The sequence below is a fragment of the Neodiprion fabricii genome, chromosome 1 (genome assembly GCF_021155785.1).
Source record: "Neodiprion fabricii isolate iyNeoFabr1 chromosome 1, iyNeoFabr1.1, whole genome shotgun sequence".
NCBI classification, from domain to species: Eukaryota; Metazoa; Arthropoda; class Insecta; order Hymenoptera; family Diprionidae; genus Neodiprion; species Neodiprion fabricii.
In genome coordinates, this window is record NC_060239.1 from 36,388,326 (window position 1) to 36,403,764 (window position 15,439).

The following is a 15,439-nucleotide window of genomic DNA, read 5'->3' on the forward strand; positions in this document are numbered from 1 at the left end:
GAGAAATAATGAGAATTTCACAATATCAGTGTCATCATTCATATTTTTTATTTACATTTTCAAACATTTATAAATATAGTAAGTATAAATATTATACGTGTATGAGTATATAAGATAGAATTTAACAAATCATTTTATATATACGAAAATTCAGATGCAAACAATTTTAAAAGTAAACAAAAAAAAAAAAAAACTCGAGTTGCATTGATTGCAATTAATCGCATGATGTATATCCGCACCTAATTGCGCCAAGGCCATTAATAACTGACTATATTCCTTACAACCTTTGATATTAGTAAATATCGGTAAGTACTGAATTATTACTTATTTATGTACATACAATAATTATTTGGACAATTTCGTATTTAATCTACGATTCAATAGCAAGCTTGTTGAACCTTATTATATGGAAGTAAAACTAAACGCATGGCCGATATTCAGAAAAATTTGGACATTCAATATATTCGTAATTTAATATTTTCAGGTGAATGCTCCGAACTTTGTCAGAAGAATATCTTTTTCATGTACTGATTGGTTTTATTCCAGCAGCATTTCGTGCCACACATCAATACCCCAATAATAAAACTCGTTCATTACCTATACATGTGGTTTTAATACTTTAATGTGTACAAAAATCACTCACAATCCATAATAATACCTCTAAAATAAACATCACACAACAATTTTGCAAAATTATAAGTTGTAAATCCAACTGCTATAGATATTCAGAAATTCCATATTAAAAGACACAACAAAATTATAGTTTCTGTCAAATTAGACTGAAATTTATGTATAACGGATATCCCAACAGAATTATTTCCTTACAATTATACGGCGTGCAGACTTCATAATAAACCTATGGTGAAACGAATTTTCTATCTTTACAATAGAAATTGGGGTATCTATCAGAATACTGTACATTATTGTTAGGATGGTCCATTCTCGATAACCACAACTGTTATAATTGTAAGGGTTACATAATTATAAACTGTGATTAACGAACTCTAACCAGCGTCTCTGGTACTTATTTCTCTTCTTTTTTTGCGAAAATTATCCCATTACCTAACGTTTTCAAGGTGTCTCAATGCTATTGTTTCCGATAAACTGACGACATTTTAGTACAGTTTGGCTTCTTTGTGTGCAAGTACATAGAGTTATTAACAAGATCGAAGCTTCGAATATTTATATTTAGTGAATCAATGGTCTATGGATACCTGATCGATGATCAATGCAAGTTTACAATGTCACCTCGTGTAGACCATTCTGTACCTAATTAATGATTCTCGAATTTAACAGGTAAAAAAATTTATTCCAACCGTCAAAGAAAAAGAAAAGTTCTTTGGATTTCAGAAACTGATCCTAAAGTCTCGTCACACTGATTTTTGCACCCTGTAATGAAAACTAGTGGTAGTAAATTCGTTTTGTCAGTATTGTTAGGAACACTTGACCACTGTATATTACCGATCAGCCAAAATGAATTCTACCTCTGAATATAATTTTTAATGCGAGTTGTCAAATTATTATAACTATTAATTTATTATGGAATGTTCGATATAAATGTAGCTGACATACACATACCAATACTCATAGCAATCGTAACTTCAGAAATATGCAATATTATGAGGGAATTAGGTGAATGTTTACCTAAACAAATAGCACAAGTACAGGGCCTAAATATTCCTAACACTCTACGAGCATGTATTTGTAAGCACTTGCAGATGAGAAGTCAACTTTATCTATAACATATAAGAATGTCGATTTACCTATCTAGTGAAATGGAGGTTTCGACATTTTTATATAATAAATTTCTGTGTATACTGTACATTTACGATTATCAATATTAAGGCTTCGCCATAATGTCAGAGTATTACTATCCCGTTGTTCCGATTCATTCAACAGTATTGCAAAGTTTTTACTGCTCAAAAAAGATGTTGGTAAATTTTTATCTTTATCATCACAGAAAGCTCATGTCATGAAAATCCGTTCTCCCTTCGTCTCAGTCTCACTTCATATCCAGGGTGACAAATGCTCAGTACACTATTTTTCAATTCTACCTCATATCTCGAGTGATCAAGAAATAAGACACTTGATGCTCGAATACCACTAAATGCCTTCGATTACAATCATTACTCCGTGTATCGTCTACGAATAAACCAAATCAAGTGAAATACCTGTTGGTAAAGCGAGCGATATAGCAGAGAAAGAAGTTTTTTGCTTGTTATAGATTTTGATGTTTTGATGTGTACATCAAGGGAGGTTAAGCAGTAGGAGCTCGGATGGTATGAGTTTTACATTGTACAGGATACTCAGGTACGTATCAACTCGTTACCATAATTTCGATATGAGTTATATGATCAAAAACTAGGGAGTGGTTAAGTTCTCTGAGGATATCACTTTTTCACAAGCATTAAATGAAGAAGTATTTTTCAGGAAAAAAAATCATGACGTACATTAGATAATATATGAAATATTGGACGATCTGACAGTAAATAATTAAAAGCAAGATGCAGCATTACATCAGGTACTGCAAAGTTTGCATGAGAAAGGGGCGGGAACACAATAATATGAAAAGCATAGGTCGTGTCAATAAACATATTGCTGCCTGTCATGTATGTATGTAAGTGTTTTTTGTTATTATTTTTTCAATCTCTTTCGTGTTCATTACCCTCGAGCAGCAATATTATTCTGTGTTTTTATCAAATTATACAATTATAAGACAGATACTTTAAATCTGTCATAACATTATTAGTAGTTCTACTATTATACAATATATAATATACATATTATTGAATATGAACGAGGTTCAATTCAAAACTTTGAGTCCCTGTGGACTAACTTTGAATTTTCAAAGGCATTAAATGTAACAGTCGATATTACGTCGCTACTTATCTTGACGAGAAAGTACACCTTTCATAGTCAATTAACTTAATCAAAAATCTTGTAAAAATTTTAGTGCATATATATTTATGTATATATATCTTCATATATATATATATCTATTTGTTTATAATAAATATTGAATATAATATTCGCATGCCGCCGCAGAGATTATCAAAAATTTATATCGCGGAGGATATCCATTACACTAAGCCCTGTCAAGGATCCATGTACCTGTTCTTTTAAACTAGTACTCCTCCTTTCATACCGCTGCTGCCAAAGACTGGTCAAAGGCATTTACCAGGATTTTCCGAGCACCACTGCGGCCACATTGGCTCAGTGTGAAGTCCTCGACTGCGAAGGAGTTCTCTGTGCGCCGCAAGCCTCGTGTAGACGTTCTCTTCGATCGTATAACCGTTCGACAAAGAGTCAGTCCTGAAAATAAGGTAAACGGTATTTTATCCTACTCTGCGAGTCTGAAGGAGAGGAAAATAATACAATTCTTTCTACAAACCATAATCTTTCCGCAAAAGCTGAGGCCCTCGGCCATAATCGGGGCCCTAATGACGCTCGTCCCACTTGCTCGGACCAAAGCGCGGCTTCGCCACCAAGAATGAGAGAAACCTCTTTCTGGCTATAATCTTTCCAAGGCCTGTGATTATAGACAGTTTGCCAGATTCGATATTCGCCGCAAGCCGCTTCCCCCGTTTCTCGCCATCTGCCAAATCCGCAATCCAAATACCACGCGTCTACGTGCGAAAGTATTACCCGGAAACCGTCCTCCAGGAGCTCTGGAGTTTCCGGCCAGTTACTGCCGCCCCAAGATTGAATTACGTGTAACTGAAAAGATTTATTCGAATAAAAGTATTCAACGATACAATGTGCGATCATTTTTGGACATTTAAATACATGGGCTAGGGAGCTGGACGAGTTGCTTACCTGGGGATTGAAGTACGTGTTGATGTACGGCCGTTTGGTAAGAGGCGAACTCCACACAACGACAGCTTTCGGAACGTGGTTGTGATTGGCTCTGAATACTCTGTGGAGTGCTTTCGTTTCGAAATCACCCCATAAGGCATGAAGATCTGTTATATTCTGTGCCTGCATTGCCATGGTAATGTTATTGTACTGGGCCCAACATTCCAAGTTCACTTCGTCACCACCGATGTGAATAATATCACGAAGTTCGGTGATGTCCAAAAGTTCTCTGTAGAGTCCTTCGAGGATTTTATAAGAATGTTCATTGAACGGATTAAGTTGACCGCAGTTTGGTTCACCGCAGTATGCCGACCACGGTTGCTGGTCAACGCAAAGCGCCAGTTCTCCAAAACCGTTCTCTGCGCCTGAAAGACGATGACAAAGAATGATAGACAAGTTTATACAAGAATTAGTTTAATTTTCACTTCAACGGTCGTTGCAGCTTGCAAGCTTGACTTTATCCAACGAGTCGGACGGATGAAAGAAAAAATCTCACCCCATTGCCATCCGGCGCCGGCATGAGCGGGTGCGTCGATTTCGATTAAGACGCGAATGCCCCGTACTTTAGCGTAATCCACGAGGTCCTTAACGTCCTCGGGAGAATAAACTTGATCCCCACTGAAGGCACCCCACCTGGCCATTTCCGGAAACTGTGGAGAGTCGTAAGGAAAGCTTTGAGAATCCGACAAGTGCCAGTGAAAGGTGTTGAGCTTGGAGGCGGCCATCCCGTCGACGACTCTTTTCAGTTCTTCGATAGCGAAAAATTGTCTACCCGTGTCTATGAGCAGCCCCCGATAGCCGAACGTCGGTTTGTCTCGGATAGAAGCGGATGATATCGCCCTCAGTATTCCGTTTCGGCCGGCCGCCTCGTCCCACCAAATCATCTGACTTAGGGTCTCGAGGCCGTGGCGAACGCCGTAATAAGTTTTCCCGGTGATCTTGGCCTCCAGGAGTTTACCCTTGAGGGTGACTTGGATGTTGTAAGATTCATCGGTGGTCAGAGTTTGCCTCGTGCCCAGAACGTCACCCGCTGATAGATATATAACGAAACTATCGATACTGGACCTTGCCTTGGCATTCTGGACTTTTATCATACTCCTAATGTTACCTGAAAATATTCTACGGTAAGATGAATGTTCCTTGATGATTGATTACACGCGTCCAGGGATGATGTGAAAACTGAACTCTGATGACCACTGACATTTCCATGGTCTCCAAAGTTCTGGGGTGTGGGGTTTACCTAAAAATACGTCCTTGGCGTGTTCCAAAAGATTCTTGACCTCCTGATCGCTGGTGTTTACGGTAACCAGCGATATTTGTTGAAGATGGAATGTGACGCTATTTTCCCCGAGGAAGACGTCGCCCGTAGGTCGGGGCCAAATTAAGCGTTCATTACCCCCGCAGAGGGCTGTGCAAGTTGCCAGCGAAGTCCTTGAGGATCGTACAGCTCTTCTTTCGCAGCGACCCGCGACGCAGCCCCAGGACCAAGGACTCTGGAAGTTCCTATTGAACAAAGAGGACAGAAGTTAAGTTTACCCAGGGTACCAAACAGCGGGCGACTCAGAATACCAAAAAGTCTTTTCTACCGGATTAATTGCGAGGAAAAATTAGCGAAATTAATTCTGGCTTTATATCTGTTCTGAGAATGAACTTCTTTCTCTATAAACGTTCGATTCTGCGGCAGTGGCTTCTGGTGATCTCATAAAAACTGCTTGAATTTTATCTGACTTTTACGAACCTGATAAGGCAAGTCGTGAGACATCATTTCGGTGAATTTGTACATACGTTCCCGAAGGAAAACTATTTATACCTTCAGCAAATCGGGAAAGCATTTATGAATGTTTTGAAAATGTTGAAAAATATCGAGTGATGAAGGAATTTTGGAGCTTTGCATTTTTGGCGAAAATTTTCGGGATTTTGAAAAGTGCTGGAATGAATTCTTTGTGGCACTATTCTGACGTGATTTTTCGAGAGAAATCGATTGGGCGCTGTCCGCACAAGATGTGATCAACGCATCAAAAGTTAGAGCCTAAAAACGAAAGTCTCTGTTTCGTCATTTTTTTTGCTGCTGATCTTTCCTGCGTATCTTTTTGGCCGTTGGTCCTACGCTCTTTCTGGTGCGTTTTCTGCGTTCCTGGGGGTCCAATTAGTCGAGAGAGGGTCATACAGATCGATTCTGGGATAAAAGATTTTTTGCCCAAAAAAAAAGTAAGGCTAACCCCTTTCCTTTTTTGACGAAAATTTTCGCGATTTTGAAAAGTGCTGAAATAAGTTCTTTGTGGCACTGTTCTGACGTCATTTTTCGAGAGAAATCGATTGGGCGCAGTTCCAATACGCTGCGATCAACGCATCAAAAGTTAGAGCCAAAAAACGAAAGTCTCTGTTTCGTCATTTTTTTTGCTGCTGATCTTTCCTGCGTATCTTTTTGGCCGTTGGTCCTACGCTCTTTCTGGTGCGTTTTCTGCGTTCCTGGGGGTCCAATTAGTCGAGAGAGGGTCATACAGATCGATTCTGGGATGAAAGATTTTTTGCCCAAAAAAAAAGTAAGGCTAACCCCTTTCCTTTTTTGACGAAAATTTTCGCGATTTTGAAAAGTGCTGAAATAAGTTCTTTGTGGCACTGTTCTGACGTCATTTTTCGAGAGAAATCGATTGGGCGCAGTTCCAATACGCTGCGATCAACGCATCAAAAGTTAGAGCCAAAAAACGAAAGTCTCTGTTTCGTCATTTTTTTTGCTGCTGATCTTTCCTGCGTATCTTTTTGGCCGTTGGTCCTACGCTCTTTCTGGTGCGTTTTCTGCGTTCCTGGGGGTCCAATTAGTCGAGAGAGGGTCATACAGATCGATTCTGGGATGAAAGATTTTTTGCCCAAAAAAAAAGTAAGGCTAACCCCTTTCCTTTTTTGACGAAAATTTTCGCGATTTTGAAAAGTGCTGAAATAAGTTCTTTGTGGCACTGTTCTGACGTCATTTTTCGAGAGAAATCGATTGGGCGCAGTTCCAATACGCTGCGATCAACGCATCAAAAGTTAGAGCCAAAAAACGAAAGTCTCTGTTTCGTCATTTTTTTTTGCTGCTGATCTTTCCTGCGTATTTTTTCTGCCCTTGGTCCTACGTTCTTTCTGGTGCGTTTTCTGCGTTCCTGGGGGTCCAATTAGTCGAGAGAGGGTCATACAGATCGATTCTGGGATGAAAGATTTTTTGCCCAAAAAAAAAGTAAGGCTAACCCCTTTCCTTTTTTGACGAAAATTTTCGCGATTTTGAAAAGTGCTGAAATAAGTTCTTTGTGGCACTGTTCTGACGTCATTTTTCGAGAGAAATCGATTGGGCGCAGTTCCAATACGCTGCGATCAACGCATCAAAAGTTAGAGCCAAAAAACGAAAGTCTCTGTTTCGTCATTTTTTTTTGCTGCTGATCTTTCCTGCGTATTTTTTCTGCCCTTGGTCCTACGTTCTTTCTGGTGCGTTTTCTGCGTTCCTGGGGGTCCAATTAGTCGAGAGAGGGTCATACAGATCGATTCTGGGATGAAAGATTTTTTGCCCAAAAAAAAAGTAAGGCTAACCCCTTTCCTTTTTTGACGAAAATTTTCGCGATTTTGAAAAGTGCTGAAATAAGTTCTTTGTGGCACTGTTCTGACGTCATTTTTCGAGAGAAATCGATTGGGCGCAGTTCCAATACGCTGCGATCAACGCATCAAAAGTTAGAGCCAAAAAACGAAAGTCTCTGTTTCGTCATTTTTTTTGCTGCTGATCTTTCCTGCGTATCTTTTTGGCCGTTGGTCCTACGCTCTTTCTGGTGCGTTTTCTGCGTTCCTGGGGGTCCAATTAGTCGAGAGAGGGTCATACAGATCGATTCTGGGATGAAAGATTTTTTGCCCAAAAAAAAAGTAAGGCTAACCCCTTTCCTTTTTTGACGAAAATTTTCGCGATTTTGAAAAGTGCTGAAATAAGTTCTTTGTGGCACTGTTCTGACGTCATTTTTCGAGAGAAATCGATTGGGCGCAGTTCCAATACGCTGCGATCAACGCATCAAAAGTTAGAGCCAAAAAACGAAAGTCTCTGTTTCGTCATTTTTTTTGCTGCTGATCTTTCCTGCGTATCTTTTTGGCCGTTGGTCCTACGCTCTTTCTGGTGCGTTTTCTGCGTTCCTGGGGGTCCAATTAGTCGAGAGAGGGTCATACAGATCGATTCTGGGATGAAAGATTTTTTGCCCAAAAAAAAAGTAAGGCTAACCCCTTTCCTTTTTTGACGAAAATTTTCGCGATTTTGAAAAGTGCTGAAATAAGTTCTTTGTGGCACTGTTCTGACGTCATTTTTCGAGAGAAATCGATTGGGCGCAGTTCCAATACGCTGCGATCAACGCATCAAAAGTTAGAGCCAAAAAACGAAAGTCTCTGTTTCGTCATTTTTTTTGCTGCTGATCTTTCCTGCGTATCTTTTTGGCCGTTGGTCCTACGCTCTTTCTGGTGCGTTTTCTGCGTTCCTGGGGGTCCAATTAGTCGAGAGAGGGTCATACAGATCGATTCTGGGATGAAAGATTTTTTGCCCAAAAAAAAAGTAAGGCTAACCCCTTTCCTTTTTTGACGAAAATTTTCGCGATTTTGAAAAGTGCTGAAATAAGTTCTTTGTGGCACTGTTCTGACGTCATTTTTCGAGAGAAATCGATTGGGCGCAGTTCCAATACGCTGCGATCAACGCATCAAAAGTTAGAGCCAAAAAACGAAAGTCTCTGTTTCGTCATTTTTTTTGCTGCTGATCTTTCCTGCGTATCTTTTTGGCCGTTGGTCCTACGCTCTTTCTGGTGCGTTTTCTGCGTTCCTGGGGGTCCAATTAGTCGAGAGAGGGTCATACAGATCGATTCTGGGATGAAAGATTTTTTGCCCAAAAAAAAAGTAAGGCTAACCCCTTTCCTTTTTTGACGAAAATTTTCGCGATTTTGAAAAGTGCTGAAATAAGTTCTTTGTGGCACTGTTCTGACGTCATTTTTCGAGAGAAATCGATTGGGCGCAGTTCCAATACGCTGCGATCAACGCATCAAAAGTTAGAGCCAAAAAACGAAAGTCTCTGTTTCGTCATTTTTTTTGCTGCTGATCTTTCCTGCGTATCTTTTTGGCCGTTGGTCCTACGCTCTTTCTGGTGCGTTTTCTGCGTTCCTGGGGGTCCAATTAGTCGAGAGAGGGTCATACAGATCGATTCTGGGATGAAAGATTTTTTGCCCAAAAAAAAAGTAAGGCTAACCCCTTTCCTTTTTTGACGAAAATTTTCGCGATTTTGAAAAGTGCTGAAATAAGTTCTTTGTGGCACTGTTCTGACGTCATTTTTCGAGAGAAATCGATTGGGCGCAGTTCCAATACGCTGCGATCAACGCATCAAAAGTTAGAGCCAAAAAACGAAAGTCTCTGTTTCGTCATTTTTTTTTGCTGCTGATCTTTCCTGCGTATTTTTTCTGCCCTTGGTCCTACGTTCTTTCTGGTGCGTTTTCTGCGTTCCTGGGGGTCCAATTAGTCGAGAGAGGGTCATACAGATCGATTCTGGGATGAAAGATTTTTTGCCCAAAAAAAAAGTAAGGCTAACCCCTTTCCTTTTTTGACGAAAATTTTCGCGATTTTGAAAAGTGCTGAAATAAGTTCTTTGTGGCACTGTTCTGACGTCATTTTTCGAGAGAAATCGATTGGGCGCAGTTCCAATACGCTGCGATCAACGCATCAAAAGTTAGAGCCAAAAAACGAAAGTCTCTGTTTCGTCATTTTTTTTGCTGCTGATCTTTCCTGCGTATCTTTTTGGCCGTTGGTCCTACGCTCTTTCTGGTGCGTTTTCTGCGTTCCTGGGGGTCCAATTAGTCGAGAGAGGGTCATACAGATCGATTCTGGGATGAAAGATTTTTTGCCCAAAAAAAAAGTAAGGCTAACCCCTTTCCTTTTTTGACGAAAATTTTCGCGATTTTGAAAAGTGCTGAAATAAGTTCTTTGTGGCACTGTTCTGACGTCATTTTTCGAGAGAAATCGATTGGGCGCAGTTCCAATACGCTGCGATCAACGCATCAAAAGTTAGAGCCAAAAAACGAAAGTCTCTGTTTCGTCATTTTTTTTGCTGCTGATCTTTCCTGCGTATCTTTTTGGCCGTTGGTCCTACGCTCTTTCTGGTGCGTTTTCTGCGTTCCTGGGGGTCCAATTAGTCGAGAGAGGGTCATACAGATCGATTCTGGGATGAAAGATTTTTTGCCCAAAAAAAAAGTAAGGCTAACCCCTTTCCTTTTTTGACGAAAATTTTCGCGATTTTGAAAAGTGCTGAAATAAGTTCTTTGTGGCACTGTTCTGACGTCATTTTTCGAGAGAAATCGATTGGGCGCAGTTCCAATACGCTGCGATCAACGCATCAAAAGTTAGAGCCAAAAAACGAAAGTCTCTGTTTCGTCATTTTTTTTGCTGCTGATCTTTCCTGCGTATCTTTTTGGCCGTTGGTCCTACGCTCTTTCTGGTGCGTTTTCTGCGTTCCTGGGGGTCCAATTAGTCGAGAGAGGGTCATACAGATCGATTCTGGGATGAAAGATTTTTTGCCCAAAAAAAAAGTAAGGCTAACCCCTTTCCTTTTTTGACGAAAATTTTCGCGATTTTGAAAAGTGCTGAAATAAGTTCTTTGTGGCACTGTTCTGACGTCATTTTTCGAGAGAAATCGATTGGGCGCAGTTCCAATACGCTGCGATCAACGCATCAAAAGTTAGAGCCAAAAAACGAAAGTCTCTGTTTCGTCATTTTTTTTGCTGCTGATCTTTCCTGCGTATCTTTTTGGCCGTTGGTCCTACGCTCTTTCTGGTGCGTTTTCTGCGTTCCTGGGGGTCCAATTAGTCGAGAGAGGGTCATACAGATCGATTCTGGGATGAAAGATTTTTTGCCCAAAAAAAAAGTAAGGCTAACCCCTTTCCTTTTTTGACGAAAATTTTCGCGATTTTGAAAAGTGCTGAAATAAGTTCTTTGTGGCACTGTTCTGACGTCATTTTTCGAGAGAAATCGATTGGGCGCAGTTCCAATACGCTGCGATCAACGCATCAAAAGTTAGAGCCAAAAAACGAAAGTCTCTGTTTCGTCATTTTTTTTGCTGCTGATCTTTCCTGCGTATCTTTTTGGCCGTTGGTCCTACGCTCTTTCTGGTGCGTTTTCTGCGTTCCTGGGGGTCCAATTAGTCGAGAGAGGGTCATACAGATCGATTCTGGGATGAAAGATTTTTTGCCCAAAAAAAAAGTAAGGCTAACCCCTTTCCTTTTTTGACGAAAATTTTCGCGATTTTGAAAAGTGCTGAAATAAGTTCTTTGTGGCACTGTTCTGACGTCATTTTTCGAGAGAAATCGATTGGGCGCAGTTCCAATACGCTGCGATCAACGCATCAAAAGTTAGAGCCAAAAAACGAAAGTCTCTGTTTCGTCATTTTTTTTTGCTGCTGATCTTTCCTGCGTATTTTTTCTGCCCTTGGTCCTACGTTCTTTCTGGTGCGTTTTCTGCGTTCCTGGGGGTCCAATTAGTCGAGAGAGGGTCATACAGATCGATTCTGGGATGAAAGATTTTTTGCCCAAAAAAAAAGTAAGGCTAACCCCTTTCCTTTTTTGACGAAAATTTTCGCGATTTTGAAAAGTGCTGAAATAAGTTCTTTGTGGCACTGTTCTGACGTCATTTTTCGAGAGAAATCGATTGGGCGCAGTTCCAATACGCTGCGATCAACGCATCAAAAGTTAGAGCCAAAAAACGAAAGTCTCTGTTTCGTCATTTTTTTTGCTGCTGATCTTTCCTGCGTATCTTTTTGGCCGTTGGTCCTACGCTCTTTCTGGTGCGTTTTCTGCGTTCCTGGGGGTCCAATTAGTCGAGAGAGGGTCATACAGATCGATTCTGGGATGAAAGATTTTTTGCCCAAAAAAAAAGTAAGGCTAACCCCTTTCCTTTTTTGACGAAAATTTTCGCGATTTTGAAAAGTGCTGAAATAAGTTCTTTGTGGCACTGTTCTGACGTCATTTTTCGAGAGAAATCGATTGGGCGCAGTTCCAATACGCTGCGATCAACGCATCAAAAGTTAGAGCCAAAAAACGAAAGTCTCTGTTTCGTCATTTTTTTTGCTGCTGATCTTTCCTGCGTATCTTTTTGGCCGTTGGTCCTACGCTCTTTCTGGTGCGTTTTCTGCGTTCCTGGGGGTCCAATTAGTCGAGAGAGGGTCATACAGATCGATTCTGGGATGAAAGATTTTTTGCCCAAAAAAAAAGTAAGGCTAACCCCTTTCCTTTTTTGACGAAAATTTTCGCGATTTTGAAAAGTGCTGAAATAAGTTCTTTGTGGCACTGTTCTGACGTCATTTTTCGAGAGAAATCGATTGGGCGCAGTTCCAATACGCTGCGATCAACGCATCAAAAGTTAGAGCCAAAAAACGAAAGTCTCTGTTTCGTCATTTTTTTTGCTGCTGATCTTTCCTGCGTATCTTTTTGGCCGTTGGTCCTACGCTCTTTCTGGTGCGTTTTCTGCGTTCCTGGGGGTCCAATTAGTCGAGAGAGGGTCATACAGATCGATTCTGGGATGAAAGATTTTTTGCCCAAAAAAAAAGTAAGGCTAACCCCTTTCCTTTTTTGACGAAAATTTTCGCGATTTTGAAAAGTGCTGAAATAAGTTCTTTGTGGCACTGTTCTGACGTCATTTTTCGAGAGAAATCGATTGGGCGCAGTTCCAATACGCTGCGATCAACGCATCAAAAGTTAGAGCCAAAAAACGAAAGTCTCTGTTTCGTCATTTTTTTTGCTGCTGATCTTTCCTGCGTATCTTTTTGGCCGTTGGTCCTACGCTCTTTCTGGTGCGTTTTCTGCGTTCCTGGGGGTCCAATTAGTCGAGAGAGGGTCATACAGATCGATTCTGGGATGAAAGATTTTTTGCCCAAAAAAAAAGTAAGGCTAACCCCTTTCCTTTTTTGACGAAAATTTTCGCGATTTTGAAAAGTGCTGAAATAAGTTCTTTGTGGCACTGTTCTGACGTCATTTTTCGAGAGAAATCGATTGGGCGCAGTTCCAATACGCTGCGATCAACGCATCAAAAGTTAGAGCCAAAAAACGAAAGTCTCTGTTTCGTCATTTTTTTTGCTGCTGATCTTTCCTGCGTATCTTTTTGGCCGTTGGTCCTACGCTCTTTCTGGTGCGTTTTCTGCGTTCCTGGGGGTCCAATTAGTCGAGAGAGGGTCATACAGATCGATTCTGGGATGAAAGATTTTTTGCCCAAAAAAAAAGTAAGGCTAACCCCTTTCCTTTTTTGACGAAAATTTTCGCGATTTTGAAAAGTGCTGAAATAAGTTCTTTGTGGCACTGTTCTGACGTCATTTTTCGAGAGAAATCGATTGGGCGCAGTTCCAATACGCTGCGATCAACGCATCAAAAGTTAGAGCCAAAAAACGAAAGTCTCTGTTTCGTCATTTTTTTTGCTGCTGATCTTTCCTGCGTATCTTTTTGGCCGTTGGTCCTACGCTCTTTCTGGTGCGTTTTCTGCGTTCCTGGGGGTCCAATTAGTCGAGAGAGGGTCATACAGATCGATTCTGGGATGAAAGATTTTTTGCCCAAAAAAAAAGTAAGGCTAACCCCTTTCCTTTTTTGACGAAAATTTTCGCGATTTTGAAAAGTGCTGAAATAAGTTCTTTGTGGCACTGTTCTGACGTCATTTTTCGAGAGAAATCGATTGGGCGCAGTTCCAATACGCTGCGATCAACGCATCAAAAGTTAGAGCCAAAAAACGAAAGTCTCTGTTTCGTCATTTTTTTTGCTGCTGATCTTTCCTGCGTATCTTTTTGGCCGTTGGTCCTACGCTCTTTCTGGTGCGTTTTCTGCGTTCCTGGGGGTCCAATTAGTCGAGAGAGGGTCATACAGATCGATTCTGGGATGAAAGATTTTTTGCCCAAAAAAAAAGTAAGGCTAACCCCTTTCCTTTTTTGACGAAAATTTTCGCGATTTTGAAAAGTGCTGAAATAAGTTCTTTGTGGCACTGTTCTGACGTCATTTTTCGAGAGAAATCGATTGGGCGCAGTTCCAATACGCTGCGATCAACGCATCAAAAGTTAGAGCCAAAAAACGAAAGTCTCTGTTTCGTCATTTTTTTTGCTGCTGATCTTTCCTGCGTATCTTTTTGGCCGTTGGTCCTACGCTCTTTCTGGTGCGTTTTCTGCGTTCCTGGGGGTCCAATTAGTCGAGAGAGGGTCATACAGATCGATTCTGGGATGAAAGATTTTTTGCCCAAAAAAAAAGTAAGGCTAACCCCTTTCCTTTTTTGACGAAAATTTTCGCGATTTTGAAAAGTGCTGAAATAAGTTCTTTGTGGCACTGTTCTGACGTCATTTTTCGAGAGAAATCGATTGGGCGCAGTTCCAATACGCTGCGATCAACGCATCAAAAGTTAGAGCCAAAAAACGAAAGTCTCTGTTTCGTCATTTTCTTTGCTGCTGATCTTTCCTGCGTATCTTTTTGGCCGTTGGTCCTACGCTCTTTATGGTGCGTTTTCTGCGTTCCTGGGGGTCCAATTAGTCGAGAGAGGGTCATACAGATCGATTCTGGGATGAAAGATTTTTTGCCCAAAAAAAAGTAAGGCTAACCCCTTTCCTTTTTTGACGAAAATTTTCGCGATTTTGAAAAGTGCTGAAATAAGTTCTTTGTGGCACTATTCTGACGTCATTTTTCGAGAGAAATTGATTGGGCGTAGTTCCAATACGCTGCGATCAACGAATCAAAAGTTAGAGCCAAAAAACGAAAGTCTCTGTTTCGTCATCTTTTTTTGCTGCTGATCTTTCCTGCGTATCTTTTCTGTGAGAGACATTAAATTCTAGAAATAGGTCAATTTTGCTACCCAATTTTCCTCGCAATTCTGAGTGAATAAAATTCAACTATATACATAATACAGTACCTACAAGACAACGCTTTCATAAAAAACTCGCTTGTAGTTTTGTACTCTTCATTAAAATCATACTGCAGCAGAATATAAATCTTACATAGATATGACGATGTGAGACACAGGACACAAAATACTGCAATTCAATCAAAGCGACTTAGCATGGATTTTAGAAGGATAAATTATAGACGTAATTTACGTCAGAGATGTTTTCTCATTTACCAAGGATCATTATTGAATAAAAGGGGCAATTTCCATTGCTTGCAAAATGTAAGCATTGCAGGATGGCTTGAAATCTTGTCTGCGATACAATGTACATACATAACATATAGCATATTTGAAACATATACATGAAGTTATCATGAAAATACAGCTAGCAAAAAAACATAATGCGCCTTGAATGATCAATATTGTATACGGATACATATCGAGATATATAAATTATTCTAAATATTGAGATCGCTTATAGCTATTATATCTAACTTTAATCTAAACGTAAACAATCCTGATTTCACAACCAGAGGAATGATTTCTGACCACATTTCCACCACCACAGTTCTTTCTCGTTTCTTTTTCTTTTCATTCTGTTTCAGAAAACTGTTTATAAATCAATGATTCCGTAATATTTCAGTAAATTGGGATGAATCTAGAAAATCTAGAAAAACATGTTCGAGTAATTAGCACAAGACGAATA

The 15,439-nt window shown here is 40.2% G+C and overlaps 1 protein-coding gene across 5 annotated transcripts in view; it reads right to left on the reverse strand.

The window, feature by feature from the left end:
• Window positions 1-25: 25 nt before the first annotated feature.
• Window positions 26-15,439, reverse strand: part of LOC124186431 (probable beta-hexosaminidase fdl) — a 66,958-nt gene continuing 51,544 nt past the window's right edge. For 4 of the 5 annotated variants that reach the window (XM_046578167.1, XM_046578174.1, XM_046578180.1 and 1 more), the window contains 5 exons: window positions 5,096-5,358; window positions 4,352-4,963; window positions 3,817-4,220; window positions 3,392-3,717; window positions 26-3,312 (listed from right to left, as the gene is read on the reverse strand). In XM_046578167.1, the coding sequence (XP_046434123.1) occupies window positions 3,165-3,312; window positions 3,392-3,717; window positions 3,817-4,220; window positions 4,352-4,963; window positions 5,096-5,358 (1,753 nt within the window). In that variant the 3' untranslated portion in view covers window positions 26-3,164. The remainder of the gene's footprint in view (window positions 3,313-3,391; window positions 3,718-3,816; window positions 4,221-4,351; window positions 4,964-5,095; window positions 5,359-15,439) is intronic. The other variant, XM_046578188.1, reaches the window with a different exon arrangement.